Raw genomic sequence first — 26,040 nt, 5'->3', positions numbered from 1 at the left:
TGTGACAAGTTATGGCTGAAACAAAAAGCGGTGCCCACAACCGGATACATTCCCCTATAGTTAACGATGAAATGAAGAACATCGAACAATTTTGCAAAGATTATGGCATTGATATCAATGCAAGTAAATCTCAGGCAATGATAATATCTTCTAAAAATAACGTTCATAAACTAAACTATAGTACATTGCCAAAAATTGGTATTGGTGGTGATAACATAGAGTATGTTGATAACGTTCGTGACTTGGGTTTTCAGCTCAACAGAACCTTATCAAATGATAATCATGTTAAAATTCTTCAAAAAAGATCATGGGATACAATTGCCCCATTAAAAATGATCTTGCCACCAGAAAACAAACTTCAGTTATACAAATCATTAATTCTTCCAATTTTTGACTATATGGATATAATATATCATAATTATGGAGTTCACGGATCAATTGGTAATAATGAAAAGTTGGAAAGATTGCAAAATATTTGTATAAGATATATTTTAAATGTAAGTCGACATGAACATATAACACAACACCGTAATTCATTGCAACTTATGACATTATCTGATCGTCGTACATTACATCTGGCAGTATGATAAATAAAATAATAAATGAGGAAACGCCAACATATTTAAACAATATTTTAACCATCAACACTAATAATACTCGTTCAAATAATAAGTTAATTATAAAGAAACCTTCCAATAATTTTCATAAGACATCTTCTAGGCAGCCACTATATACAGTGAGTTTTCCTGCATATAAAATGTCACACTATATACAGTGAACTTTTGTTACGTTAACTGTATATAGTGTCTCATACAGTGAATATTCAAAGTTCACTGCATATAGGGTGACATTTTATATGCAGTGAGAATTTTTTAACCCCATAGAAAGGCTGGGCGCGCACGCGCTCTCGCTTTCTATGGGGTAAAAAGAAAATTAAATACTACCTTTTCTTTCTTCCATAATAATTATCACCAATTTCACCTGTTAAACAGCAATTGTTTCGACTGTGTTCATCCGTTTGTTTACAAGAAATTGTGATTTTGAGATTGCGACAGCATATAAAACTGTAGTGTTTGTGCGTATGACAGCGTCCGATTGAATTGGCGTGCTATTTTTTTCTCTTTCATTTCCACTGCTATTGTGCGAATGTTTTGTTTTCATTCATCATCGTTTATTTTATCGTTTTGGGGAAACAACAAATATACAAAACATTAGCACAATAGCAGTGGAAATGAAAGAGAAAAAAATAGCACGCCAATTCAATCGGACGCTGTCGTACGCATAAACACTATAGTTTTATATGCTGTCGCAGTCTCAAAATCACAATTTGTTTGTAAACAAACGGATGAACACAGTCGAAACAATTGCTGTTTGACAGGTGAAATTGGTGATAAATATTATGGAAGAAAGAAAAGGTAGTATTTAATTTTCTTTTTAACCCCATAGAAAGCGAGAGAGCGCGCGCGCCGAGCGTTTCTATGGGGTTAAAAAATTCTCACTGCATATAAAATGTCACACTATATGCAGTGAACTTTGAATATTCACTGTATATAAAATGAGACACTATATACAGTTAACGTAACAAAAGTTCACTGTATATAGTGTGACATTTCTATTGACTAGTTCGAGAGGAGAGTATGTGAAAAAATTCTAATATATTTTGAAAGAGGAGAGTATATTTTCTGATGATTCTGTTGGCGTTAAAGAAGAGTATGTTGTAGTACCGTCTAGCCTCTGCGGTCTTCACAGTTTCCGCGTAACTGATAAGAGATAACAACATGGTGTCTTCGGCAAAGTTGTAGTACTCGAGGTCTTCTATAACATTGCTGAAGACATCTATCTCTTATCTCCTATCAGTTGCGCGCAAATCGCGCACATAAAAATGCAAATTTTATATAGAACTTTTTTTTTCTTATCATTTTTCGCGCTTTTCGCGGAACTGATAAGAGATAAGAGATAATTGACTTCAGCAATGTAATAGAAGACCTCGAGTGCTACAACTTTGCCGAAGACACCAAGTTGTTATCTCTTATCAGTTCCGCGGAAACCGTGGAAAACCGCGAGGACCCGCCAAAAATGAACATACTCGCCTTTAACCATTTTTGAGTCGAAAGAAACTTACTCTTCTCTTTCATAACAAAGTCAGATGAACTTACTCTCCTCTCGATCTAGTCAATTGATTTTATATGCAGGAAAACTCACTGTATATAGTGGCTGCCCATCTTTTAGCATTAGTGGCCCTACATTATGGAATCGAATTCCCGACGAAATTCGCAATATTGAGAAGAAAAAACAATTTATGAATAGATTTAAAATACATCTTGAAAATGAAAAATAAATTTTATACACGAAAGTAGCTATAAGAAAAATGTAACAATGATAATTGGCCTTCGTGGCAGCATGTATTTGTGTTTACACATTTACCGTATGACATAAAGAAGAATAATAATAAATGCAATGAAAAACTCCAAAATGGCTTCATTCCGCAATGTTTTCTCGGTTGTTTTCATAGTTGTGGTGGTAGCATCTTTGTAAGCATTTCATATCAGAAGAACAATAAAATTATCATTCTAAAGATTGAAATTGAACTCCACACACACGTGTGCAAGGGGGGGGGGGGGGTATTCCAGTTTTACCCCCCTCCAGGATTCCAAAATGTGGACCCCCCTCGAGTGATTTGGAAAATTTTACACTAGATATAATCGATTTTCAAAAGTGGGGACCTTGTTTTTAGGTATTCATTTTTTTTGACACCCATTTATAAATTTTCACCCCCCCTCTGGCAAAATCATTTTAAGCCCCCCCTTGAATTTTTGACCTTGCACACGTCTGACTCCACACTTTCTTAAGCTGGAAGTACAATTTTTTCTTGAATTTAATATTTCAGGTCGGAGGGTGGAGCTGTAATAACCTCAAGCAGAGACATCCCAGACACTCATATAGATGAGTTAAAAGAAAAATTCAGTGACATAAAATTTACACGTTACGCTCAGAAAAACGGCAAATATGTAACAAATCCTATAAATTAAAGTGCCGCAAATGATCGTCGAATTTTCACAGAGACCGAAGTTAAAAGAACACTCCGGAGCTCTCATGTATCACCAACTGTGAAGGCAAAGTTGATGTATTTTTCTTAAGGCGAAGACAAAGAACCAAATATTAAAATCTATAAGCGTGATGATGGGCAGGAATTACAACCAGGAGAAAATTATGCAATTCAAAATATTGGGCATGCGACTCAGTTGATTCAACTCCCCAGCTTTAATATCTTAACCGATCCAGTGTTCAATGATCTATCTAAAATGTTGTATTCCGAAAGGACCGAATCCTATCCGAATATTGAGAGTCTCCCAAAAATTGATGTTATCATCATTTCGCAGAATCATCGTGATCACGTCGACATGGATTCGTTGAAAAACTCCTAGAACATCAAAAAACAGGCAAGAATTCAGAGCCGAAGTAATTCGTGCCGTTAAAAAATGGTTTGAGATATTTAAACCGAATGAAATCGTTGAATTTGATTGGTATATAAAAAAATCGATTGGACCGATTAACTTCATTAGCATTCCAGCGTACAGATTTACATTTTCGATATGTTATTAATATGTTATTGCCCGACATATTTATTATTATGTTATGTTGGGATTTTTTTAATCTTAATAACGTTATTAAGATTCAGCATAATAATAACATAATATGTTATGCGTTATATCGGGTGTTATCTTAATAAATCCTAAGATTTGGCGGTAATAACATTTTATTAACTATAATAATAACATATTATTAAGATGGATTTTATTAATTCAATTAATAACATATTATTAAGATGCAATCTTAATAACGCTTTTTTCGCGCATTCTTTTCCCTAGCTGGAGAGAAAACAAGCACTGTACGGTGTACACACCTATAACAATGCAGACAAAATATGGTAAATTGATCCTTTCAATGTCGGGACTGGCGATTTCCTAAACTTAATGGTTAAGTTCAATACATGATAATTCCGTTTCAAAGAGTCATTTTAATTTCATTGCAACAGTGCAAAAATTCATGTGTGTACTCCGCAGTGAAAAAACAACTTGTCAGTACTCCGGCGAAAAAATGCGCGAAAAAAGCGTTATTAAGATTATATCTTAATAATATGTTATTATTATAGTTAATAATATATTATTAGCGCCGAATCATAGGATTTATTAAAAAAAAATCCAACATATTTCGTAACATATTATGTTATGTTGGACCAATATATCGGCCGTTATTATTATGCAATTAAGTATAGTTAATAATATGTTATTGCCTGTAAATCTGTATTCTAGCGAATCATCGTTCTGGTCGAAATGGATTTTATAATCAAAAATCATTGGTTATTGGCTGGATCATAAATCTGGTGGATCAAAATGTAATATTTAAAAATTCCGGCGATAGAAAATCAACGAAGCGGCGAAAAACAATGGAGCCGTTTCAATTCCGGATATTATTTGTTTAGAGCCAAGCGGTCCGACGTATACACGTAGTGACATGGGCATGACTCATCAATCTGCTTCATATAGTGCTCTATTGAAATTTATTGATGCTAAAAATCTGGCCTGTTTCAGCGGTAAAACCATCGAGGACATGTTAAAGAGAATCAAAACCGTAATGATGCATCACAATAAATTTGAACTCGGAACGGATCGATTTAACGAAGGACTGTTTGTGGTTAAAAAAATTTGGGGCTATTTGAGTCTAAACGAACATCAACTCAATCAAGAGCTGGCTAAAGAGAAGCAGAAATTGGAACTGAATTTGGATCGGAAAAAATTATTGGAATTAACTCCAATTACAACCAGGCCTATTATTTCTACTTTATCTAAACAAACGTCACTTTTAGTTCGGGCCACAGATTTTATTATCGAAGAAATCAAAAATTTAACCCAGAAAATTAAAGCCATGAGTCAAAAGCAAATACAGGAATATTTAGTTAAGAATAATAGAGTTTCCCAAAATTGGGGAATGATTGAATTCCGATAAATTGAAGAATTCAAAGTTTAACGCAGAAAGTATAGAAATACCGCAAGACCTTTAAATAAATAAGATGAAATAACCATCAATTCAGTTTTTAGAGATTATTCTGGCCACACATCATTCAGATACTAACCACAGCATGAAAATGTAGTTACCGTAGAGATAAGCCAAATATTAGTGAGATATTACCACAAAATAAATAGAGATGTGCTATGTTACCGTCTTAGTAGCGGAAAAACCATTTCTATAACAACAGTTTTTGTTTCAAATAACTGTTATCTTTTGACAATAAAAGCGAAAATGCAATTCAGACAGAAAAAATATTTATCCATATTTATTATTATGCATTATTTGCGTTGTTCAAAACGGAAGAATTGACGAGTCCCATAGAAAATCGTTTGCATTGAATGAACTATACATACGTGTTTGTACAATACCCACAAAAATCAAACACTGGTAAGAATGAATATCAATTGTATGTTTAAAGTGACGAATTTCCCAATTGCGAGCAATTTTATCAATGAAAATGTGTTCTCAAAATCTAATCTATGGTTTCGTCTCTCCCCACAAAATGTCAGTTCTGCCATCTTTTAAGTTGCTTCAACAATAGTTTTTTTTTCATCTCATTCATCTTTCCAACAGAATTATCAAAGAAAAAAGGTTTGACGAATTTTCTTGACTCGACAATCCGAATGTTGATGCGAAAAAAAACATCTAACGTTGGTACTCAAAACAAATTGAGAATCAAAATTATGAAAACCCCATGCACTCAGCCTCAATTTTTACTGACACAGAGTATGTATCAATGCGATCATTATCGAATTAACTCAATGAAACATATAACAAGTGCGGTTTGCCAGTGTGATCCGAGCAATCAAGAACACAGAATAGAAAGATTCATCTATACAATATTTCTTCAATTTTCTCAACATTTCTACTAAAATTCAAGAAAGATAATTTGCTTCTGTTCTATAACAATATTTCAAAAGATTTATTCCAACAAACAATCATTGGTGAGTTGTAAAAGATAAAAAAACTTACGAAATAAAAGAAAGTACCAATAATCTTGTGATAACGAAGGCAAAATAATGTATGTGACCGGCCAAAGCGAAAAGTTCTTTTAGCATTAAATGTGAAATAAATTTCATTTATAAATTTACATTCGAATGAGGAGGTTCAGTATTTTTTGAAAAGTTGTCAATACTTAAGAGTAATTATTATTTGTGACGTATATAGCAGATATATATATAGGTCGTTATCTTTTATGCGACATCCGTTCTCAATTGCATGGTTAATTTTAACAATAGATTCTATCACATTTAGTACTGTAGAGTACTATTTTGAGCGTCTAACCAGTAAAATGAACGACGAAGCGAAGCAACGATGCGTAATTTTCGATACGGATATGGGAGCTGACGATGCCTGGGCACTGCAAATGATCCTAAAGGCAGAGAAATCCAGGGAAAACGTCAAAGTGCTTGCGATTACAACGGTGCATGGAAATGCAACGGTTGAAAATGTAATCAAAAATACTTATCGCATCTTGGACGGTCTTGATCGCACTGATGTAAGAACCATAGTACTTATTTTTTCTATCGATTTGTTTAAAATAACAATTCTTTTCAACAGATCCCAATCTATAAAGGTGCAACCGAACCATTGATCCCTGAAGAGACGAAAATTGGTATGAGTTTCGGATCAAACGGATTTTGTGACGTTGAATTTTGGAAACCCCATTACCCAACCGATATCAATGAAATAATTCAACGGCAAAATGCGGTTGAAATCATTCGTGAATTAGTGATTGAGGTAAATTTTTTGATTTTTTTTAATTTTCTAATATGTATTTTTTTAATTTATGTCTTTCAATCCATTCCGTTTACTGCGCGTTTTAGCATCCTCACGAAATATCCCTCATTTGTCTCGGGCCATTAACTAACATCGCTATGGCTATCAAAACATATCCAGAAATAAAGAAAGATATCAAAGACGTTTTTATTATGGGTGGCAATTGCAAAGGTTTGATCGATTTTTTTATCTTGTGTTTGGAGTAGTGTTCGCATTTGGGGGATTGTCGGGTCCGTGTAGGGGCCTCTCACATTAGAGCAAAACGCAATTTACACTTTGAAACTATAATAATTTTTGGAGACATTCAAAATTTCAACAAAAAAATTCATCCTAGGTGGCACTATATTAAAGACAAATGAACTATTTGTCAGGGGTTCAAATCCCAAAACCCCGAGATTAGACAATCATCTACAGTTTTTGTGGATTTTCTCGAGAAGAGTGCACGTCGCCTAAAACAAAATCTTATTTGGTATATTTGTGTTTAGTTATAATGTTTATTCAATTTCAAACATTTTCACGGACCGTTTCTGGATTCAAACCCCGACTGCGAATACTAGTTTGAAGTTCAATAGTTGGTAACATCTACACTTGTGCCAATTTTTCGACTATGGTGATTAGACTTTAGTTACTTGATTATTTTTTTCCATACAATATATGGAAGTATAGTAATTGAAACAGTTAACTATTTTGGGAAATTTTGTTTAGATGTTTGCTCGTACTATGATGTCTATGATTGAAATTTCAGATGACTAGCTAACTAGTAGTCATTATTTTTTCCACAAAGATATACATATTATAGCATTGTAGTAACTTGATATAAAAACTAAGACATTCTTTCTTGCGCTGGCATTGGGAATTTCAGGAAGAGGAAATGCATTGGCTGGATCTGAATTTAATTTTTATATGGATCCAGAAGCAGCGAATATCGCTTTAAATTCACTAAAATGCCCGATGACAATAGTACCCTTAGAATGTGCATCAGAAATAGACATATCATTGGTATACACGTTTTTTGAAAGTAGGTAATTGCATATATTCCAAGAAATACGATTTGTTTTCTTTTAGGATTGGAGATTTAATGTGTTGGGAAGCGTTGACCATACAAACGTACAACTACTGAATGAAATTGAGCAAATTGCATATCGTGGCAAACAATTTTACACACCATTTGACTCGTTATTAGTCGCAGTTTTTCTTTTCCCAGAAAAATGCATTCAAACAAAATACAATTATCACGCTACAGTTGAGCTACAAGGTCTTCACACTCGCGGTCAAATCGTTTTCAATTTAAACAGCAGCAAACACAATGTTTGTGTCATCGAAACGGTATACCAAGAAGAAACGAAAACTTTGCTACTGTGGGCTGCAAACGCATAACGGATCAACAATTCACATCATATCTTAAAACCAATTATAAGAGTAATGGGAGAAAAAATTTGTATATTCAAAATGATAAATAAATAAAAAGAATTACATTCGTTATCCCGAACTTTTCCGTACCGTTGTCCGTCCTTTTGGTTTGTTCTGTGAATTTTCTTGAAATAAAGGCAGTGAAAAATCGGCCTATTATAGTCGAAATTTAGACGATTTTGCATGGAAGGTACGTACCCATAAATCGACTCCGATTGGCTCAAAACTTTCTGAGGTTTCATTTTTTGGCAAAAAAATTAGATTTTGAAAGTTTCATGTTGATTACATTGTCGAAAGTTTGGTTTTTGGTCCTCAATTTTCTCCAATGAAATTTCGACAAAAATTGAGGGCCACAAATCAAACTTGTGCAAATTCGATCAACATGAAACTTTCAGAATCTTATTTTTTCTCCAAAAAATGTTACCTCAGAAAATTTGAATCCAATCGGAATCGATTTACCATGTAAAATTGTCGAAAAATCGATAATTTTTGTCAAACAATCGAAAATTTTGTATGGGAGGTAAATCATTACCCGTAAATCATTTCTCCCAAAAAATGAAACTCCAGAAAGTTTGAAGCCATTCGGAGTCGATTTTCGGGTACCTCCCATACAAAATTGTCATTTTTTTGAGTCTTTTCTTAGGGCAAGTACCCCAGGATAAAGTCGAAAATGGCTCATTTTCGAACTTAAACTAATTTTTTCGGATACAAAACTTTTGGCATTTCCAGATTTTGATAATCTCAATTATTTTTTGAGTTATCGTGTTAACAAACACCAACGCCGTCGTCGAACGGAAAAGTGTCTCAAAAAGTGGTTTTCTACGCGTTTCATGAGTTTTTATGATGATCTGAACCAATTTTGCGAAAAAAGTTTTCGGGACCAATTCCTATACTTTCCCTTGACACGTTGTGTACGGAAAAGTAAAATCCATGATCCAAGACTAATAACAAAATGTATTACACAATCACAATAGGTAGTGTTTATAAATGGATAGATCCTAACAAAGAATGTGAAATTCAATCTTGGCATCTCTGTAAAAGGGTCTACTGGAACTAAATCCAGTTCTAATTGTGTCGAAATGATGACGAATAAAAGCCAAAAGTTTGTAATTATTGATACCGAACCGATGACGTCTGGGCAATGCCCACTGGTGATTATTGAAGATAATCTTGGAAAATAGATGCAAAGTGTTAACGTGCTTGCGAATACAGCGGCCAATGGAATACAACTGTCGAAAATGTGGTTAAAAATGCTTATCGCATATTGAATGGTGCAAATCGCAAAGATGTAAGTGATTTAAAGAATAAATCATATGCTATTTTTTCACTTGATGCTAATTTACAAGAAAGCAACTGAGCCACTCATTCACGATTATTCAGAAGTCAAATACTTTGGTTCAAATGGATTTATAGGTGTAGGTGTTTGGAAACCGAGTTTCTAAAAGAAGAAAGCCGTTGAAATCATCCAAGGATTTACTGTATTGCCATTTTCATTCTCACAGCCTCAATTAGTCGATACAAATATATTGATGATTGTCAGGTGCTCGCCAAGTCACTGAATTTCCATACAAGCCATACCCGATCCATTTGTATTGTGTAGCAGCGAATCGATCATGCGACGTTGTGGTTATTGATTTTAATTGGCGCTAATTGAAGCGAGTATATAACAAAGTCGAACACAAATTTATTATGTATTGCCTTGTTCATTGGAATGGATGTGATTTTATGATTTGTCAGTCTTTTAATGGCCACAAAGGCTGTAACAAGTGAAATCCAAAGAATTTGCATCGTGTATGAACCGTGTAAATCATTTAGTTTGCATGAAATACGAGGGTAATAAAAAGTTTAAGTGGAATTCACACAATCCATTCTTGACACGCAAACCGATACCAACCACGATTAGAATGTTGTAAAACGGTATTCCAAAGCATAGAGCGAGAAAAGTGCACAGTCGCTTCCACCTACATTGCGCGAGACCGCAAATTGCTTCAAATCTTCCACCCGAAATTCCGGTTGATGAAACAAAAAGGAACAAAAAAGAACAAAAATAGTTTACACACTTAACGCTTGTTATTGAATGCGCGGGCGCAACGACACTTTTTTCACTGCAAACGATTTCAATTGTAATCGCGAGTGTTAGCGATAACAGATACATTTGCGAACGTGGGCGCTCGCACGTCTAACACACCGCAAACACCGGCTCTGCAAAAGTGTGAAACCGTATCGAACGTGTGTATTGTTTGCACACATTCGTGTGTTTTTGTTACATTGTTGTTTTTTTTTTGTCGTTGTCTATCTGTGGCCGTGATGATAGCAAGAGAGTTTAATCGAATTGCGTATGTCTTGTGTTGCGCTTTCGAACACAATTAATCATCAACAAGTACCTTTTCCGACTTATAAACACATTTGACTCAATTTATTCCATGTGACACTTCGTCTCTATCATTTGTTCATTTATTGTCGTCGTTTTAAATTCGAAAAGGTCTCTCTTTGTACTGGATCATTGGCTGTGTCTTGTCTCTCTTTACCCAATTACTAATACCAAAAATGGGAGCGCCGATATGAAGTAGATGATATAATTCGGTCGACTGAAAAACAACAATAAAATACGCTCAGTTTCAACAGAGAAACAACAGAAAAAAAGATGGTCAAAGATCGACTAGAGGAATTGAAAAGGGTAAAATCCGAAAGGAGAGTGCTTTCAAATTGAATAAATGAATTATAGTGTTTAATTTACAGCTGTGCAATTGTCCACCGAACAATATACGAGACACAATCATCGATATCAAAGCCAACAAAATTGAACTACAAATTGAAGATATTCTCAGTGAAGTGAGTGTTTTGTGAAAGATTTATTATTTCAAAAATTCGGCTTCATATTTTTTTATGGAAAAAGCTCTTTGTTTTATAAATTATCATAACTTTGTCATTTCCATTTTTCATTATTATTTCTTTTGGTTTTTTTAATTAATTTCGATTCAACTTTTGGAAATGATAATATTTTTTGTTCTATTTTCATGTTGTATCTCATGGTGTCGTTATCTCACAAGTACACAAAAATTCGACAATGGATCCAAACAATTCGCGAGAATATCGAAACGATGAAGCGTTACATACGCGAAATGTCGCAAACATTTCAATCAACGTCACAGAAAAGTGAGTGCATATTGAATAATGCTCGATTTACTCCACACAAAAAAATGATGTGTTGTTAATTGCCCAACCCAATTTAATGTGTTGTTATTTCTCGGTTAACATTTTTGTTTAAAAACCCAAGCATTGCCTGAAAATATGGAGAAACTCCGTTTAGAAAATATGTCTCTGTGCCAACGAGTTTATTCGCATATGAAGGAACAAGAGATCGATATGCCAACAGCTGATGATTGCAGTGTTATAGCTCGAGTAAAACGGTTGCATTTCTACTCGGTTCGTGAGGAATTCATTGTGGTTTGGAAGCATCACGAGCAATTCTTGTCCGATTATGAGGAACGTGTGAAGAAAACAATTCAACGTCACGCAAAAATCGGTAAATATATGACGCGAAAAAAAAATTGAAATTGGATTAAACCAGTCCAATTTGAAAAAAAGTTGAATCAATTTGTATTTATTTAAACGATTCAAGTTGACGCATACATCACGGAGGAGGAAACCGAATCGCTCATTGCAAATAAGACTACGTCAATATTTGTGGGGAATGTGAGCTCATTCAGATGAATACTTCCACACAATTACCATATCTGTATTTGATACTGAACGACAAAAAAATGCTTCTCTTTATTTTAAGCTGCTTGAGCAAGCTGAGTCAGAGCGCAACAAGCTACGTGAGTTACTCGTTAGGCATTCCGAGCTAGAAAAGGTAGAACGGTCGTTAATTGAAGTGCGTGATATGTTCCTAAGAATTTCAGCCTTAGTCATCGAACAGGTAAATAATTCGTCTCATTCAAGCCAAATGACCTTTTGAGTATGAGTTTGAACTTTTAGAGCCCATTGATTAGTCAAATTGAGTACTTTGCTCATCAAGCCACATTGAATATAGACAAGGGTGCTGAAAAACTGGAAAAAGCACGTGAAATGAAAATCAAACGGATGAAAGTAAATCAAATTTATAGTGCATTTATTTCAATTTTACTAGGTTCTTTGTAAACATAAACATTTTTTTTTCGTTTTCATTTCAGTGGAAAATCTGGTTTCTCTTCTGGTTAACCATTATTCTAACCTTGATTATTTTAATTCTTATATTTGTCGATTAAATTTGCATGGAAAATAAACGTTTCGCAACTTTATTTTCATTCTCGAATATTGTGTTTTGAACTAGAGCCGTTCATATATTTTTTATTTTTAGTTCAATTTTTTTTTAATTTTTTGACTGAAAACGTGTTAATTTGGTGATAAAAATTCACAAGAAAAAACAATACTGTGTGTATACGACGAACGAATGAAAAACACAACTCTGTATCGGATGTGCTACTCACGATTCAGGCATTACGTATAGAATAAATTGGCGCTACGACGCCCATTGATACTTGATAACTAAATACTGCATTCATGTTTTGATTAAGTATACTTTAAGGACAATTTCTTAACGTCGACTGGTTGTACTATATGGCGGTGTGGCAAAGAATTTACGCTCCTTGCGCAATGTAGTGTTGGTTACACGAGCATTCGGTGTACCTGACAAAAGGAGGAATGAGTTTAGCAAAGTGATGGATTTGAATGATGTGTTTCTTCCGAGGAAACTTACCAAAGTAGGAATAGCCTGAAATCTTCTGACTGTCTGTATCTGTCGTTGTTTCAACATTGATAAATCTGGACCAGTAATCCGTTGGGATTTCTAGCAAATGAATCATCACCTAGAAAATATTCGGGAAAAAATGTTGTTTAATAAAATATGTTGTCTTTGTCTTCTGGTTTAAAGGAAACTCACATCTCTTTGAATCATTGTTTCAGTGAAAATGGCATGTTGATCGGGATCAGCGCTTGAATAACCCAAAACTGTTGGGCCGAATATCTTGGCCAAGTTTTCTAATGGCATTTTGATGGCCTTACATGTTGCGACACTGTTGACCAAAAATGGCATAGTTAAAATGTTGAATAATAATTGCAAAAGAGAAATGCTCTTGATTTGGACTGAACGCTACATACCGCTGTAAGTGCATGACCAAGTAGGCAAGCGTGTCACGATTGGCCTGTGGCAGCTGATTGATTGCTGCAAACAATTCACGGACGCCTGTTGCCTCGTCAACGGTTTGAACTGCGTTGGAAAAGTTCTTCCACAAGGCAGTCGGAATGAGTGGCTCTTTCAATCCACGTAAAAAGTCTTTGATGCAGCCGCAAACTACATGAATGTCATAGTTTGTCAAGTTTGGAAGTGATTTCCCCCGTAAGATACGCTCTTTAAGTGCCTTGATTTCCTTTTCCGAACCAGATACACGATAGATTCCTTCTTCCGATAAACCACGAGTTTCAACCTGTACCAAAATTAACATTCCCATTGGAATTAAAATCGAATTAGTTGCCTTGAATGAATGTGTTTTATTTTTCGAAATGAATTCGGACATACCTCATTCACACAATGCACAATGAGTGGTGGAAGCATTGGGCTTTCAGCTGGAACATAGTCCGTAATATAACCTTGTTTGCCATTCTTGAATCCGGGCGTTCCTTGACTCTTCGGAATGCATGCCATTGCAAATTGAATCTTGCAGTCTTGATGCAAATACACACTGCACAAACGACACTTTAGGGCTGATGCACCAAAGCGGAACCTAAAACTCGAGACAAACACTGTAAGTTTCCCTTCAAAATGCATGACATTCATGTAAAGCCCTTACTTTTTCAAGCAGTAAGCGCATGATTCTGATCGTAGCACGGTTCGGCTTGAGAATTCGTGTTGACGGCCTTGCAAATTCAGTAGCAATTTCGGATTGTTGGTGACTTCTTGCAATGGTGGGGCACTCGGCATTGGATACTCTTCGGTATGCTTCATCGAGTGTCGTTGTGGCGTTACCATTGCACTGTCCGGCAATTTCTTATCGTCTTTGCCGACTTGTGAGTACGGCTGTTCTGCATGATCAATTCGATTAAATTGACTGTAGAGCGCTGGACTTGGGACGGCTTCGATTGTTGAAGTGGCTTCAATTGGACCGTCACCTTGTGGAATTGAAACTTTTGTGGTGGCCACGATTTTATCCGATCCATCCAGTTCGATTACACTTGTGTTTTCTGGTGAAAATGATGCGATTATGCATTACAATTTGAATAATAACTTTCTGATTAACAATATCCATATGACCACTTCAGACCAAACTTACTCTTGTGTCGCAAATCCATGCTTCTTCGTGCACTACGGCGTGCATGCTTCGCCTCAGCATACGATGTGTTCGCTATATTTGCGGCATTCGTCGATGGACGATGCTTTTTGAATGGTTTCGACACCTCAAGGAAGTCTTCTTCTGATTGTGTCACCGATAAATCCGATAAAAATGATCCGGTTGAATTGATTTCATTGCCATATTTATCCTCAACGTAGCGATTTGATTTGGACTTTCGTTTACGCGCCGACATGTTCAAAAAAGCTAATTTGCTGCGAGTTTCGTCGTTGATCTCGCGATCATGATGCAAAAATTCACATGCTCTGGACAGTTTCTTCTCCTATTGACACAAACAAGATCAATGAGTTTTCTAACACAAACTGCGCCATGTGCGATGTAAAAAGAGCAATAATTCACTTACCAAATGATCACGTTCAACCTCGGCAGCTCGCCGTGCTTTGCTTTCCGTCTCCAATAATCGGCGTGCATGGAACAATTTCGTTTCGAAATCCGAGCGTTCTTGTGCACATCTGTCTAGTTCACGCTGCAAACGCTGTGCTTCTGCAGTTGTTGCTTGCCATTGCAATCGACTCTCTTCCATGATTTGAAGAAAGCGACGAAATTCTGTGATCAAACCTCATTATTAGCATCAAACCGCACAGTGACATCGGAAAATATGCAAACAAGCACTTACCAATTTCAGATGTACCATCTGTCAAAATGTCTTGACACCGTCTCAGCTCATCAAAACTGGCAACCAATGATAATTCCATTACTATTTTTCTTTTGCAATCTTTCACTTTTGAACAGGAACCAATCGGCAAATCAAATGTGCATAATATTGTTTTCCCGTTTTAATGGTTTTTTCGTTGTGAATTGCGGAAGAAATATCCAACACCACGGATATTTGGCCCTATCAAATTGATTTGTATACTATTCTACCGAACATACAGCGTCTCTACTTTCTGTTTTGCACTGATTGTGTTTATGACTTTCTTATCTTTTGAATTGGGTTTATTGGCTATCAGACGTTCACGAAACACAATTACAAAATATACCCGAAATAAATGCTAGTTGAACACAAATTGCAATGAATATTCAATGACTCTAGTCGAATGAACAATTTTTTGCACGCTTCACATCAGATGACGGTTGAAATATGAATTTCAGTTGAATGACAGCGCTGCCAACCTAACGTCATTACACGATTTGTTTTTGAGTTGTCACTAGCGCCATTTGAACGTTTTCGCGATACTGAACGTTTGAATGTAAACAATTTGAATTTAAACATTGTTGTTTGGAAAAATTTAATCTTTTTTTGTTGTTGTTTTTTTTTTTAAATTAGAACAGGAATTTTAAAATAAAAGTTAAACAGTTTTTCCATTGTGAGAAAAAAAACGGCTTAAGCTTACACTTGAACTACATTTTTTGGACAACGTATTCTTGTACATTTTTAAAAACTTTTACACTTTTGTGGAATGTATTCGATGTTTGATTTGGTGAAAATTGACTTAAAATTATGGTAAAATTTATCTAGCGTCTTGATGAATACGGCGGTGTTGCAAAGAATCTTCTCTCTTTGCGCATGGTATTGTTCAGAACTCTGGCGGTTGGCGTGCCTAAAAAGAAACAAATTCGTTATTTATCAGTTCACCAAGATACATTTGCGTATCGTTTTCTCTTCAAACTAACCAAAGAATGAATATCCCGAAGATTTTTGACTTTCTGTATCGGTTGAATCAGCATTGATGAAACGTGCCCAGAAATTGGCCGGAATATTCAAAAGATTTTCCATCACCTGAAACAAGAATATTTTGATTGATTTTTCATAAACAATTCATAGTAAAACAACCACTGTCTTTGAAGTTTTGGTCGAAATAATTTCTTTTTCTGAAAAGAAAAGCTTAATTGTTGAACTTACATCTTTTTGTACCATTGTCTCGGATAAAATGGCATGATGATCGGGGTCGGCACATGAATAACCCAACACGGTTGGACCGAATATTTTTGCCAAATTTTCAATGGGCATCTGAACAGCATTCCAGCTTGCAACTCTGCACAGATTCAATGTGAATTAAAAAATAGGAAATTTTGAGTTTCATGAAATCGTTCAATTGATTTATCGTTGATCAATACGAACCGTTGCAAGTGTAGAATTAAGTAGGCCATCGTATCGCGATTGGCTTGCGGTAGTAGATTGATCGTGGCAATTAGTTGCCGTTCGATATCTTTGTCGTCAATCATCTGCACCGCATTCGAAAAATTCGTCCACAAATTGGTTGGGATGAGTGTTTCGCATAATCCACGCAAAAAGTCTTTGATGCAACCGCAAACCACATGAATATCAACACTTGATAGATTCAGTACCGATTTTCCGCGCAGAATTCTCTCCTTGAGTGATTTGATCTCTTTCTCAGAGCCAGAAACACGATATATGCCCTTCTCCAAAAGACCCCTTGACTCAACCTACGATATGAGATACTCATATTTAGTTGTTATTCATGAAAATGTTCCAGTTTTCATTTTTAACCTACCTCGTTGATGCAATGTACAATGAGTGGCGGTATCATCGGCGTCTCATTCGACACGTAATCGGTGATATGGCCAATTTTTCCGTGTTTGTCATGATTCTTCGGAACACAAGCCATTTTATACTGAGCTTTACAGTCTGCATGAACATAAATACTACACATGCGGCACTTTAATGCTGATGATCCGAATCGAAATCTAAAATTCAAATTAACTTCCTATCAAATTCGGTTCTACGCGTCCAACCATGGCCATACTCACTTTTTCAAGCAATACACGCAAGATTCCGACCGTAAAATCGTTCTGCTGTTGAATTCATGTTGGCGAACCGGCAAATTTAGCATAAACTTTGGATTATTGATAATTTCTTGGAGTGGTGCACTTGGTGCGGGCGATACGTCTTGCAAATCCAACGATCGCTTATTCGATGTTAGAGTTGCAGTTGTCGTAGCACTTTCCGAAAGTTCAATGTTTTCTTTCACTTCCTCTTGCGGTAGTTCACTATCAATTCGACGGAATTTGTCATAAAGCGCCGAATTCGGAACGGTTTCAATGATTGATGTTGCCAAAATTGGACCGTCATCCTGAGGGATTGTTATTTTTGCGTTGGCAATAACTTGCTCAGGACCATCCAATTCGATTAAACTTGTATTTTCTGCGGGATGTCATGAAATAGTAAAAAGAAATCTCTTTTCAAGACACATTCGAATAGTCAATAGAAATTGACACTCTAAACTTACTTCGCATATCCATGCTCCGTCGCGCACTGCGCCGTTTTTGTTTCGATTCAACGCATGAAATGTTGGATGCTATCGTCGATGGACAATGTTTTTTGAAGGGTCTTGTCATTTCGTGAAAATCGTCGTCAAATTGTGTCACAGACAAGTCCGACAAAAACGATGTCGTCGAATTGATGTCATTGCAGTGCCGATCTTCAGTGTATCTGTTTGACCTGGATCGGCGTTTATGGGATGAAATGTTCAGTGATGCCAATGTGTCACGAACTTCGTTGTTGAGCTCACGATCTGTATGCAGAAAATCACACACTGTTGACAGTTTCTCTTCCTGTAAATGTGTGAGACCGTATGTTATTGACTGTCTTTTATGCTTCTATTGTTTATAAATCCTTTGTTAAGGAACAGGGGATTGTTCTTACTCATCCGCTTTTGGCTTACCAGTTGACGTTTTGCTTTGCTCTCTGATTCCAATAGACGACGCGCATGAAACAATTTAGTTTCAAAATCTAATCGCTCTTGTGCACATTCATCGTATTTTCGTTGCAATCGATCTAGCTCTCGTTGCAATCTTTGTGCCTCAGCCGTTGTTGCCTGCCACTGTGTACGACTTTCTTCCATCACTTGGAGAAATCGACGGAATTCTGTGTTCGAGACGAAAAATATTGGAATGGTCAATGAATCAACATGTTGAAAATGAATTTTGAACACGAAATATATCCGAAAAACCAAACAATGCAAATCGAACACATACCAATTTCGGCAGTTCCATCTGTCAAAACGTCTTGACACCGTCGCAACTCATCGAAATCAACCACCAATGAAGATATCTCCATTTTTCTTATTTTCTTTTCTTTTTCCCCGAACGAATTATGCTTGGCATTAATTTTTATTTGGTTTTTATTTACAGCTTTAGTTGATTTATGAAGAACTCAATTCGGAATGCAACACTTATATCCCAAATCGAGCTGAATGCACTGGAATTCTCTATTCACATAGCGTCGTTTCCGCTTGTATGAAAATCATTAGATTTGTTCCGATAACTTTTTTCTCCAAACATTTCCAAATGAAACACTACACTAATTCGAACGGAAACAATATGTTTTATTTGTATTTTTCATACATTCCATTCACAAAACCACCGTAACTGAAAGCCAAACTACTCTAACTGCACGCTTCGCATTGCACCTTTGATTTGAACACACATTTCGAGTTGAATGCAAAAGTCGTACCAACCTAACGTCAGTGGCATTTTCTGTTGGTATATTTTACGCGCCATCTTTTTGAATGCTCCGTTTGGAATGAACGTTTGATATACGGGAATTTTGAAGAAGGAAAATAGAAACGTTGAAAAATTATTTTCTTTTGTTTATTTAAAGGAATGAATAGTTTGTTTGGATAAAATAGATGCAAAGTGTAAAGAACTATGCAGAAAAACAGTTTTTGGAGAACGACAAAAGGGAAGAAGATAATCTCTTGAAAAAATCACAAAGGTAAGAGATAAAACATTTTATGATAAGTAATGAATCAGAAAAATGCATATTTTTGCAACTTCACAGTTATGTTTTATTGCTGTTGTAAGAAAAATACAAAAAATAAGCTCAAAATCTCTAAATTCGTGGTCAATTGCTACTGTTACTTCGATGCGTCAATGGCTAAAATAATGACATACAGGTAAAAAATTGGTGTTGTTCATTTTTCGATATAAATTTTGGGTTTGTCACACATCTAAATCTTCACTAATGAAACTGAACCAATAGTCGGTTGGAATATTCAAAAAGTGTTGCATGACCTGAAATGAATAAATAATTTATTACCTTTTTGATGCCCAAAAGTCACATTGTGAAATGTGTGTTTACTGAGGTGTTTCCATCGTTGTTTACTTACATTTTGCTGAATAATGGTTTCTCCGAGAATAGTTGCATGATCTGGCTCTTGCTTTGAGTATCCAACGACAGTTGGTCCGAATACTTTGGCCAAATTCAAAATTGGCATCTGCACTGCGCCACATGTTGCGACTCTGTAGAAGAATAAAAAAAGTTTTGTATGGAATGAATATTTGTTCAACGATTTCCATGATTTTTTTCATGAAAAAAATAATATGCACCATCACAGGTATTATTTGTTCCGATTGAAATGTTCAAAATTACCTTTGTAGATGTAAAACCAGAAAAGCCAATGTGTCGCGATTGGCTTTCGGCAATCGACCTATTTCGTATTGAAGGTGGCTCTGGATGTTACCGTCAGTGGAATCGCCATCGAAGTCGACGACTACATTCGAGAATACACTCCAGAGACGGGTCGGAATGAGTGGCTCGCGCAAACTTCGTAGGAAAATCTTGATGCAGCCACAAACAACATGCATATCAATGTTCGATAGGTCCGGGACATCTTCATTCTGCAAGAACCGATCCTTTAGCGCTTTGATTTCCTTCTCAGAGCCGGAGACCCGGTAAATGCCACGTTCCGATAGACCACGAGTCTCCACTTCATTCACACAGTGAACAATTAGGGGTGGTACACTTGGACCATAGCTGGTAACATAATCGCATATGAAATACTCCTTCGTGTTACTTTTCATGAGTCGTTGTGCTTTTGCTCTGGACTTCAAACGTGATTTACAGTTGCGATGAACAAAAACTCCGCATGACGTACACTTGAAAGCCAATATTCCAAAGTTGAATCTGTCGAATCGAATTTTTAAGTCAAATTGGGTGTGACTTTTACTGTGTGAAAATACTTACTTTTTCGAGCAGTGAAAGCAAACAACGGACCGTGATGCATTGCGATGAGAAAACGTATGCTTACAGTTCGAATCGATCGGAAGGTCTGATTTTGAATCGGTTCCATATAAAAAATTACTTGAAGTTTTTGTTACGGCACTCTCTATTTTCGGCCAATTTCCCCTGTTATCAAAAGCGAACGAATTGTTACCATCACCTTCAATTCGCTCGTAGATGGGATTTGGATTCACTTCTTCTGATGACAACTCTCTACGTGCTCGATACTCTTTGGATTTTTTTTGTTTTGCCCGATTGATTTCTTCGGATACATGGATATGCTTCTTAATACGTTTCGGTGGGCTTTGAACTCTTCGATTATACTCGCTAATATCACCGGAATCGGGACTCTCGTCCAAACTTTGGTTGCGTTTATCGCTTTGATTTGCAATGACTTGGAACGTTTTCTCAAGTAAGCCTTTGTTCTTTGATTTGGCAAGCTTTTCTTGATTTTCTCGATCATCAAATATTGTGTCAAATTCCTTCGATGTTTGTCGACTTTGAAAAATCGCCTCTGTGTTGTCGATGTAATTTTCTTCATTCGGCGACAATTCTGATAAATCCGATAAAAATGATCCAGTCGAAGTCATTTCGTCGACATTCTTGTCATTGCGATCGCTCTGTTTGTTCTGTTTTTTCTGTTTTTCTATGCCACGGTCACAATGTTCGTGGATTCGGCCCAGTTTCATTTTCTATATTAACAAACGTTTTTAAAAGAATGTATTTTAAACATTTCCGACCCACTACGATGAGGTAAATACATTTTGAGTTGCTTGGGACGAAATAATCAATTCAAACACTTACATAAAAATTGCGTTCGCATTCCATCGAGCGTCGAAATTCCTTTTCTCGTTCCCATAAGTGACCAATGTGCTGTAAATTTGCGGCCAAATCATCTCTCTCCATTACACATTTTTCATATACCTTTGTTAGCTGCGTAAATTTGTCCATAGTTGCTTGCCATTTCAAGCGACATTGCTCTTGAATGTGTAAAAACCGATAATATTCTAAATGAGAACACAATTATTACGATTAAAAATCATTCGGATCAAAATGTTTCTAAAAAGAATTCATTATCTTTAATGCGATAGTTCCATCATCTGCTGAATATTTACCCTTTTCTGAAGTACGTTTCATCAATATTTCACCCAATTTCCTAATATCATCTAGTGGGCCATTTGGTATCGTGTCCATGTTTCTCTGTTTTGCTATTGTTTTTGTGTATTTTGTTGGTTGCATTCAAATCGTTATAATTTTTATTTCGTCCGATCAATAAAAATGTACATGATATTCAACACGACAGCTAAAATATTATATTTCCAATGGTGAAAATCGTCCAATTCGTGGGACAAGGTGACAAAAACAAAAACAATAACAACACAAATGCGATTCGTTTGAGTGATGAAAACAAACTGATGTCAGTTTTCTTGTAGCCGGCCGTACTTGAGCTGTAGCAAGTACAGTCATTAGCATTCACCGCCCTCTATTTGAACGTTTTATTGCCACAGCATAACGGAGCGTTCAGTTTTTTTCTATTGGGTTCTATTTCAAATGTGTTAGAAAAGGTAATCGCTCCATAAAACAACTACATCGAACGAAAAATAGAACAATGGATAATGAGGTGATGTGCCTATTTTTTAGAATGTTATGCTAATAAGGTTCTCGTTGAAATAGTACTCTGTACTCGTAACGCACACTTGAAACTCATTTTATGATTTAATCTTCTTTTCTCCAAACAATAGAGAGTTTGAAAATTTCAAAAATATCCAAATTTAAACACGCTCAATACATGCTTACCAAATTGATGGCCAATACTGTTGATATTCAAGCATTTGAAGAATAGCAAGTGAATTTTCGGTTGTAGTTGAATTACTGTAAAATGCTAATATACAAAATGTTGTTCAGAATTTCTTTTCCTTCTAAAATTCTAGCACACAAGCATTTGATATGAATTGTGAGGAATTTTATGATAGGTAACACAAAAGAAAAATGCATTTTTTCCATTTTCACCGTCATTCTTTATTATTATTGTTTGAAGAACATAAATTAAGCTCCAAGTCTGTGAATTTGTGATTCTACTCTTCCAAATGTTTCATTTACTAAAATAATGGCATGCGGTTTAAAATGAGTACGGTCAGCAATGACGAATATGTGGACAAGACAAGGAGAACGAACACATTTTGGAATTGCTACATATCTAGATCTTCACTGATGAAACTGAACCAATAGTCTGTGGGAATATTCAAAAAGTGTTGCATGACCTGAAATGAACAAACAATTTATTGCTTTATTTTCGATACTCAGAAGTCACATCGTGAAATGTGTGTTTACTTACATTTTGTTGGACAACGGTTTCTCCAAGAATAGTCGCATAATGCGGCTTCTGATTTGAGTAACCAACAATAGTTGGCCCAAAAACTGTGGCCAAATTCGAAATTGGCATCTGGACTGCATCACATGTTGCGACTCTGAAAAGAAAAAAAGTTTCGAATGGAATGAATATTTGTTCAACGATTTTAATGAGAAAGAATATGCACCATTACAGGTATTATTTGTTCATATTTGAAAAACTCGAAATAACCTTTGTAAATGTAAAACCAGAAAAGCCAATGTGTCGCGATTGGCTTTCGGCAAACGACCTATTTCGTATTGAAGGTGGCTCTGGATGTTACCATCAGTGGAATCGCCATCAAAATTGATGACTGCATTCGAGAATACACTCCAGAGACGTGTTGGAATGAGCGGCTCGCGCAAACTTCGTAAGAAAATCTTGATGCAACCACAAACAACATGCATATCAATGTTTGATAGGTCCGGGGCATCCTCATTTTGCAAGAATCGTTCTTTAAGTGCTTTTATTTCCTTCTCAGAGCCGGAGACCCGGTAAATGCCACGTTCCGATAGACCACGAGTCTCCACTTCATTCACACAGTGAACAATTAGGGGTGGTACACTTGGACCATAGCTGGTAACATAATCGGATATGAAATACTCCTTCGTGTTACTTTTCATGTGTCGCTGTGCTTTTGTTCTGGACTTCAAAAGCGATTTACAGTTGTGATGAACAAAAACTCCGCATGACGTACACTTGAAAGCCAATATTCCAAAATTGAATCTGTCGAATCGATTTTTTTAGTCAAATTGGGTTTGATTTTGGAGTTGTATTTCAATTGTAGCAAAATACTTACTTTTTCGAGCAGTGAAAGCAATCGACTGATCGTGAAGCAAATTGATGAATAAAGGTGTGATTACAGTTCTGTAGCTTATATTTCGAATTCTCTTCATAGGACGGACGATTTGAAGTTTTTGTTGCAGCATTTTCAGTTTTATGCCAATTTTCTTTGTTACCAGGAGCAAGCGAGCCATTTCCAAACCAATGAGTTTGCTCGTAAATGGGATCTGCATTCGCTTCATTCGAGGATATCTCTCTTAGTGCTCTATACTCTTTGGGGATCTGTAGTTTTGCTCGATTAACTTCTTCGGTGGTATGGAGATGCTTCTCCGCATGTTTCGGTGGGGTTTGTACTCTTCGATTACACTCACTATCATCATCGATGGAGCTTCTGCTACTGTCCAAACATTGTTCACATTCATCGTCTTGACCGTTGATTTGAAACGTTTTCTCACACAAGCTCTTGTTGGTTAGAGCCGTTGATGTGGCAAAATGTTCTAGATTTTCAAACTCTTTTGCCAGTTGCCGACTTGTAAGCATCGCCTCTGCATTTTCAATGTAGTCGTCTTCGGTTTGCGATATTTCCGATAAATCAGATAAAAACGATCCAGTCGAAGTAATCTCGTCTTTATTCTTATCGTTGAGATCGTTCCATGTGTCTTGCGTTTTATCTCGGTTTTCTACTTCCATGCCTCTATCATAACGCAAATATTCGTAGGTTCGTATTACTTTCATTTTCTATGTGAACAAAACCAAAACAAAATGTTTTAATGCATAAATTTCGATTTAGTCTGAATCAAATAATCAATTCGATTTGCAACACCAAAAATACTTACATAAAAATTACGTTCATGCTCCATCGAGCACCGAAATTTTTTTTCCATTTGCCATAAATGATCAATATGCTTTAAATCTGCAACTAATTCGTCTTTTTCCATTGCACATTTTTCATGCTCTTTCAAAATCTGCGTAAATTTGTCCATAGTTGCTTGCCATTTCAAGCGACACTGCTCTTGAATGCGTAAAAATCGGTAATATTCTGAATGGGAACACAATTTCAATGATCAGCAATAAAAATAATGATGGATGGAATCAAAATTATTCTAAATAAAATCATCTGTGTAATATCATCTGTGTAATATCATCCAATAACGCCATCGTTGTTTACCTTTTTCTGAAGCGTGCTTCATCAGTATTTGACCCAATTTCTTGATATCTTCGAGTGGGCCATTTGGTGTCGTGTCCATGTTCCGGTGTTTTGCTGTTGTTTTTGTATATTTTGTTTGAGCCATTCAAATATTTATATTATTTCGTCCAGGCAATAAAAATACTAATGACAAAACAACAACAATATTATTATGACTTCAATCTATAAAACTCTAAACATCGTTCGATTCGGTGTGGATGTGTTTGACAAGAAGACAGAAACAATAACAACACAAATGCGATTCGTTCGTGTGATGAAAACAAACTGATGTCAGTTTTCTTGTAGCCGGCCGTACTTGAGCTGTAGCAAGTACAGTCATTAGCATTCACTGCCCTCTATTTGAACGTTTTATTGCCACAGCATAACGGAGCGTTCAGTTTTATTTCTATTGGGTTCTATTTCAAATGTGTTAAAAAAAGTAATCGCTCCATAAAACAACTACATCGAACGAAAAATAGGACAATGGATAATGAGGTGATGTGCCTATTCTTTAGAATGTTATGCTAATAAGGTTCTCGTTGAAATAGTACTCTGTACTCGTAACGCACACCTGAAACTCATTTTATGACTTAATCTTCTTTTTTCTAAACAATAGTGAATTTGAGCATTCTAACTATATGCACAAGTGATTATCCAGCATTTACTTACGTTCAATATATACTTACCAAATTTATGCCAAACACATCCTCTTTGCGGATATTCGAGAAATGGAATTAGAATTTCGAGCATTCGACCGCCATAAATTCAAACATTATTCGAATCCATGAGTTTGTGACACATGTACTGCCAACCTTCATTGAACGTTTAAATTTCTACTCAATCTCCGATTGAGTTAAATTTCAAAAGTGAATGTTTACTCAATCCATTAAGCGTTCGTTGAAAATAAATGAACAACAAATTGCGAATTTATATGAACCAATTAGTTTTGTTTCTGTTTTTATTTCAATAATTATTTTCTAAATTCTAGTCATATTGAATCGATACAAACATTTCCATCGACTGGTCCAAGGTACGAATTGTTCATATGGATTATTATATTTAAAATTGT

At 35.8% G+C, this 26,040-nt stretch overlaps 6 protein-coding genes across 7 annotated transcripts; 2 read left to right on the top strand and 4 right to left on the bottom strand.

The window, feature by feature from the left end:
• The first annotated feature begins 6,359 nt into the window (after positions 1–6,359).
• Positions 6,360–8,273, top strand: LOC129567834 (nucleoside hydrolase-like). Its single transcript, XM_055445189.1, has 5 exons — positions 6,360–6,568; positions 6,631–6,810; positions 6,897–7,020; positions 7,712–7,848; positions 7,915–8,273. Exons 1-5 carry the CDS (start codon positions 6,362–6,364, stop codon positions 8,224–8,226), a joined length of 960 nt encoding a protein of 319 aa, XP_055301164.1. The 5' UTR covers positions 6,360–6,361; the 3' UTR covers positions 8,227–8,273.
• Positions 8,274–9,966: 1,693 nt separating this feature from the next.
• Positions 9,967–12,556, top strand: LOC129567802 (syntaxin-4). 2 transcript variants are annotated; one of them, XM_055445119.1, is made up of 9 exons: positions 9,967–10,092; positions 10,742–10,936; positions 10,999–11,091; positions 11,310–11,415; positions 11,537–11,785; positions 11,882–11,955; positions 12,044–12,181; positions 12,241–12,351; positions 12,435–12,556. In XM_055445119.1, exons 2-9 carry the CDS (start codon positions 10,904–10,906, stop codon positions 12,507–12,509), a joined length of 879 nt encoding a protein of 292 aa, XP_055301094.1. In that variant the 5' UTR covers positions 9,967–10,092; positions 10,742–10,903; the 3' UTR covers positions 12,510–12,556. The 2 variants fall into 2 exon arrangements, with proteins under 2 accessions (XP_055301094.1, XP_055301093.1); XM_055445118.1 differs by lacking the exon at positions 9,967–10,092 and having other exon boundaries at positions 10,664–10,936.
• Positions 12,347–16,081, bottom strand: LOC129567795 (rac GTPase-activating protein 1-like). Its single transcript, XM_055445106.1, has 9 exons — positions 15,265–16,081; positions 14,992–15,194; positions 14,571–14,910; positions 14,091–14,481; positions 13,820–14,024; positions 13,402–13,727; positions 13,184–13,316; positions 13,001–13,109; positions 12,347–12,930 (listed from the first exon to the last, which is right to left on the bottom strand). Exons 1-9 carry the CDS (start codon positions 15,341–15,343, stop codon positions 12,839–12,841), a joined length of 1,878 nt encoding a protein of 625 aa, XP_055301081.1. The 5' UTR covers positions 15,344–16,081; the 3' UTR covers positions 12,347–12,838.
• LOC129567796 (rac GTPase-activating protein 1-like) lies at positions 15,853–19,066 on the bottom strand. The gene is made up of 9 exons (XM_055445107.1): positions 18,588–19,066; positions 18,275–18,477; positions 17,840–18,164; positions 17,361–17,754; positions 17,105–17,297; positions 16,711–17,036; positions 16,492–16,624; positions 16,263–16,368; positions 15,853–16,189 (listed from the first exon to the last, which is right to left on the bottom strand). The coding sequence occupies exons 1-9, from the start codon at positions 18,667–18,669 to the stop codon at positions 16,104–16,106; spliced, it is 1,848 nt and encodes a 615-aa protein (XP_055301082.1). The 5' UTR covers positions 18,670–19,066; the 3' UTR covers positions 15,853–16,103.
• A 309-nt stretch (positions 19,067–19,375) lies between these two features.
• On the bottom strand, positions 19,376–22,063 carry LOC129567785 (rac GTPase-activating protein 1-like). The gene is made up of 6 exons (XM_055445072.1): positions 21,729–22,063; positions 21,418–21,620; positions 20,578–21,305; positions 19,984–20,517; positions 19,721–19,853; positions 19,376–19,625 (listed from the first exon to the last, which is right to left on the bottom strand). The coding sequence occupies exons 1-6, from the start codon at positions 21,850–21,852 to the stop codon at positions 19,554–19,556; spliced, it is 1,794 nt and encodes a 597-aa protein (XP_055301047.1). The 5' UTR covers positions 21,853–22,063; the 3' UTR covers positions 19,376–19,553.
• A 544-nt stretch (positions 22,064–22,607) lies between these two features.
• Positions 22,608–25,285, bottom strand: LOC129567786 (rac GTPase-activating protein 1-like). The gene is made up of 6 exons (XM_055445073.1): positions 24,954–25,285; positions 24,622–24,824; positions 23,802–24,523; positions 23,195–23,728; positions 22,949–23,081; positions 22,608–22,874 (listed from the first exon to the last, which is right to left on the bottom strand). The coding sequence occupies exons 1-6, from the start codon at positions 25,075–25,077 to the stop codon at positions 22,803–22,805; spliced, it is 1,788 nt and encodes a 595-aa protein (XP_055301048.1). The 5' UTR covers positions 25,078–25,285; the 3' UTR covers positions 22,608–22,802.
• Between the last annotated feature and the right edge of the window lie 755 nt (positions 25,286–26,040).

The sequence above is a fragment of the Sitodiplosis mosellana genome, unplaced genomic scaffold (genome assembly GCF_009176505.1).
Source record: "Sitodiplosis mosellana isolate CC-2019 unplaced genomic scaffold, AAFC_SMos_1.0 Smas_scaffold_12, whole genome shotgun sequence".
NCBI lineage: Eukaryota > Metazoa > Arthropoda > Insecta > Diptera > Cecidomyiidae > Sitodiplosis > Sitodiplosis mosellana.
Note: the sequence above shows the minus strand (reverse complement) of the source record. Positions and strands in the feature narration are given on the sequence as shown.

Coding starts and splice junctions, on each gene's coding strand:
- LOC129567834 (XM_055445189.1), top strand. CDS start 6,362: ATGAACGACGAAGCGAAGCAACGATGCGTAATTTTCGATACGGATATG. Junction 6,569..6,630: donor ACGGTCTTGATCGCACTGAT/GTAAGAACCATA, acceptor TCTTTTCAACAG/ATCCCAATCTATAAAGGTGC. Junction 7,021..7,711: donor TATGGGTGGCAATTGCAAAG/GTTTGATCGATT, acceptor TGGGAATTTCAG/GAAGAGGAAATGCATTGGCT.
- LOC129567795 (XM_055445106.1), bottom strand. CDS start 15,343: ATGGAATTATCATTGGTTGCCAGTTTTGATGAGCTGAGACGGTGTCAA. Junction 15,195..15,264: donor AGATGGTACATCTGAAATTG/GTAAGTGCTTGT, acceptor GTTTGATCACAG/AATTTCGTCGCTTTCTTCAA. Junction 13,110..13,183: donor AAACAATGATTCAAAGAGAT/GTGAGTTTCCTT, acceptor AATATTTTCTAG/GTGATGATTCATTTGCTAGA.
- LOC129567796 (XM_055445107.1), bottom strand. CDS start 18,669: ATGGAGATATCTTCATTGGTGGTTGATTTCGATGAGTTGCGACGGTGT. Junction 18,165..18,274: donor GCAAAGCAAAACGTCAACTG/GTAAGCCAAAAG, acceptor ACACATTTACAG/GAAGAGAAACTGTCAACAGT. Junction 16,190..16,262: donor TTCGGGATATTCATTCTTTG/GTTAGTTTGAAG, acceptor GTTTCTTTTTAG/GCACGCCAACCGCCAGAGTT.
- LOC129567786 (XM_055445073.1), bottom strand. CDS start 25,077: ATGGCTCAAACAAAATATACAAAAACAACAGCAAAACACCGGAACATG. Junction 24,524..24,621: donor AGCATGAACGTAATTTTTAT/GTAAGTATTTTT, acceptor TTGTTCACATAG/AAAATGAAAGTAATACGAAC. Junction 23,082..23,194: donor CTGGTTTTACATTTACAAAG/GTTATTTCGAGT, acceptor TTTTCTTTTCAG/AGTCGCAACATGTGATGCAG.
- LOC129567785 (XM_055445072.1), bottom strand. CDS start 21,852: ATGCAACCAACAAAATACACAAAAACAATAGCAAAACAGAGAAACATG. Junction 21,306..21,417: donor AATGCGAACGCAATTTTTAT/GTAAGTGTTTGA, acceptor TTGTTAATATAG/AAAATGAAACTGGGCCGAAT. Junction 19,626..19,720: donor AAACCATTATTCAGCAAAAT/GTAAGTAAACAA, acceptor TATTCATTTCAG/GTCATGCAACACTTTTTGAA.
- LOC129567802 (XM_055445119.1), top strand. CDS start 10,904: ATGGTCAAAGATCGACTAGAGGAATTGAAAAGG. Junction 11,786..11,881: donor TCAACGTCACGCAAAAATCG/GTAAATATATGA, acceptor AAACGATTCAAG/TTGACGCATACATCACGGAG. Junction 12,352..12,434: donor TGAAAATCAAACGGATGAAA/GTAAATCAAATT, acceptor TTTTCATTTCAG/TGGAAAATCTGGTTTCTCTT.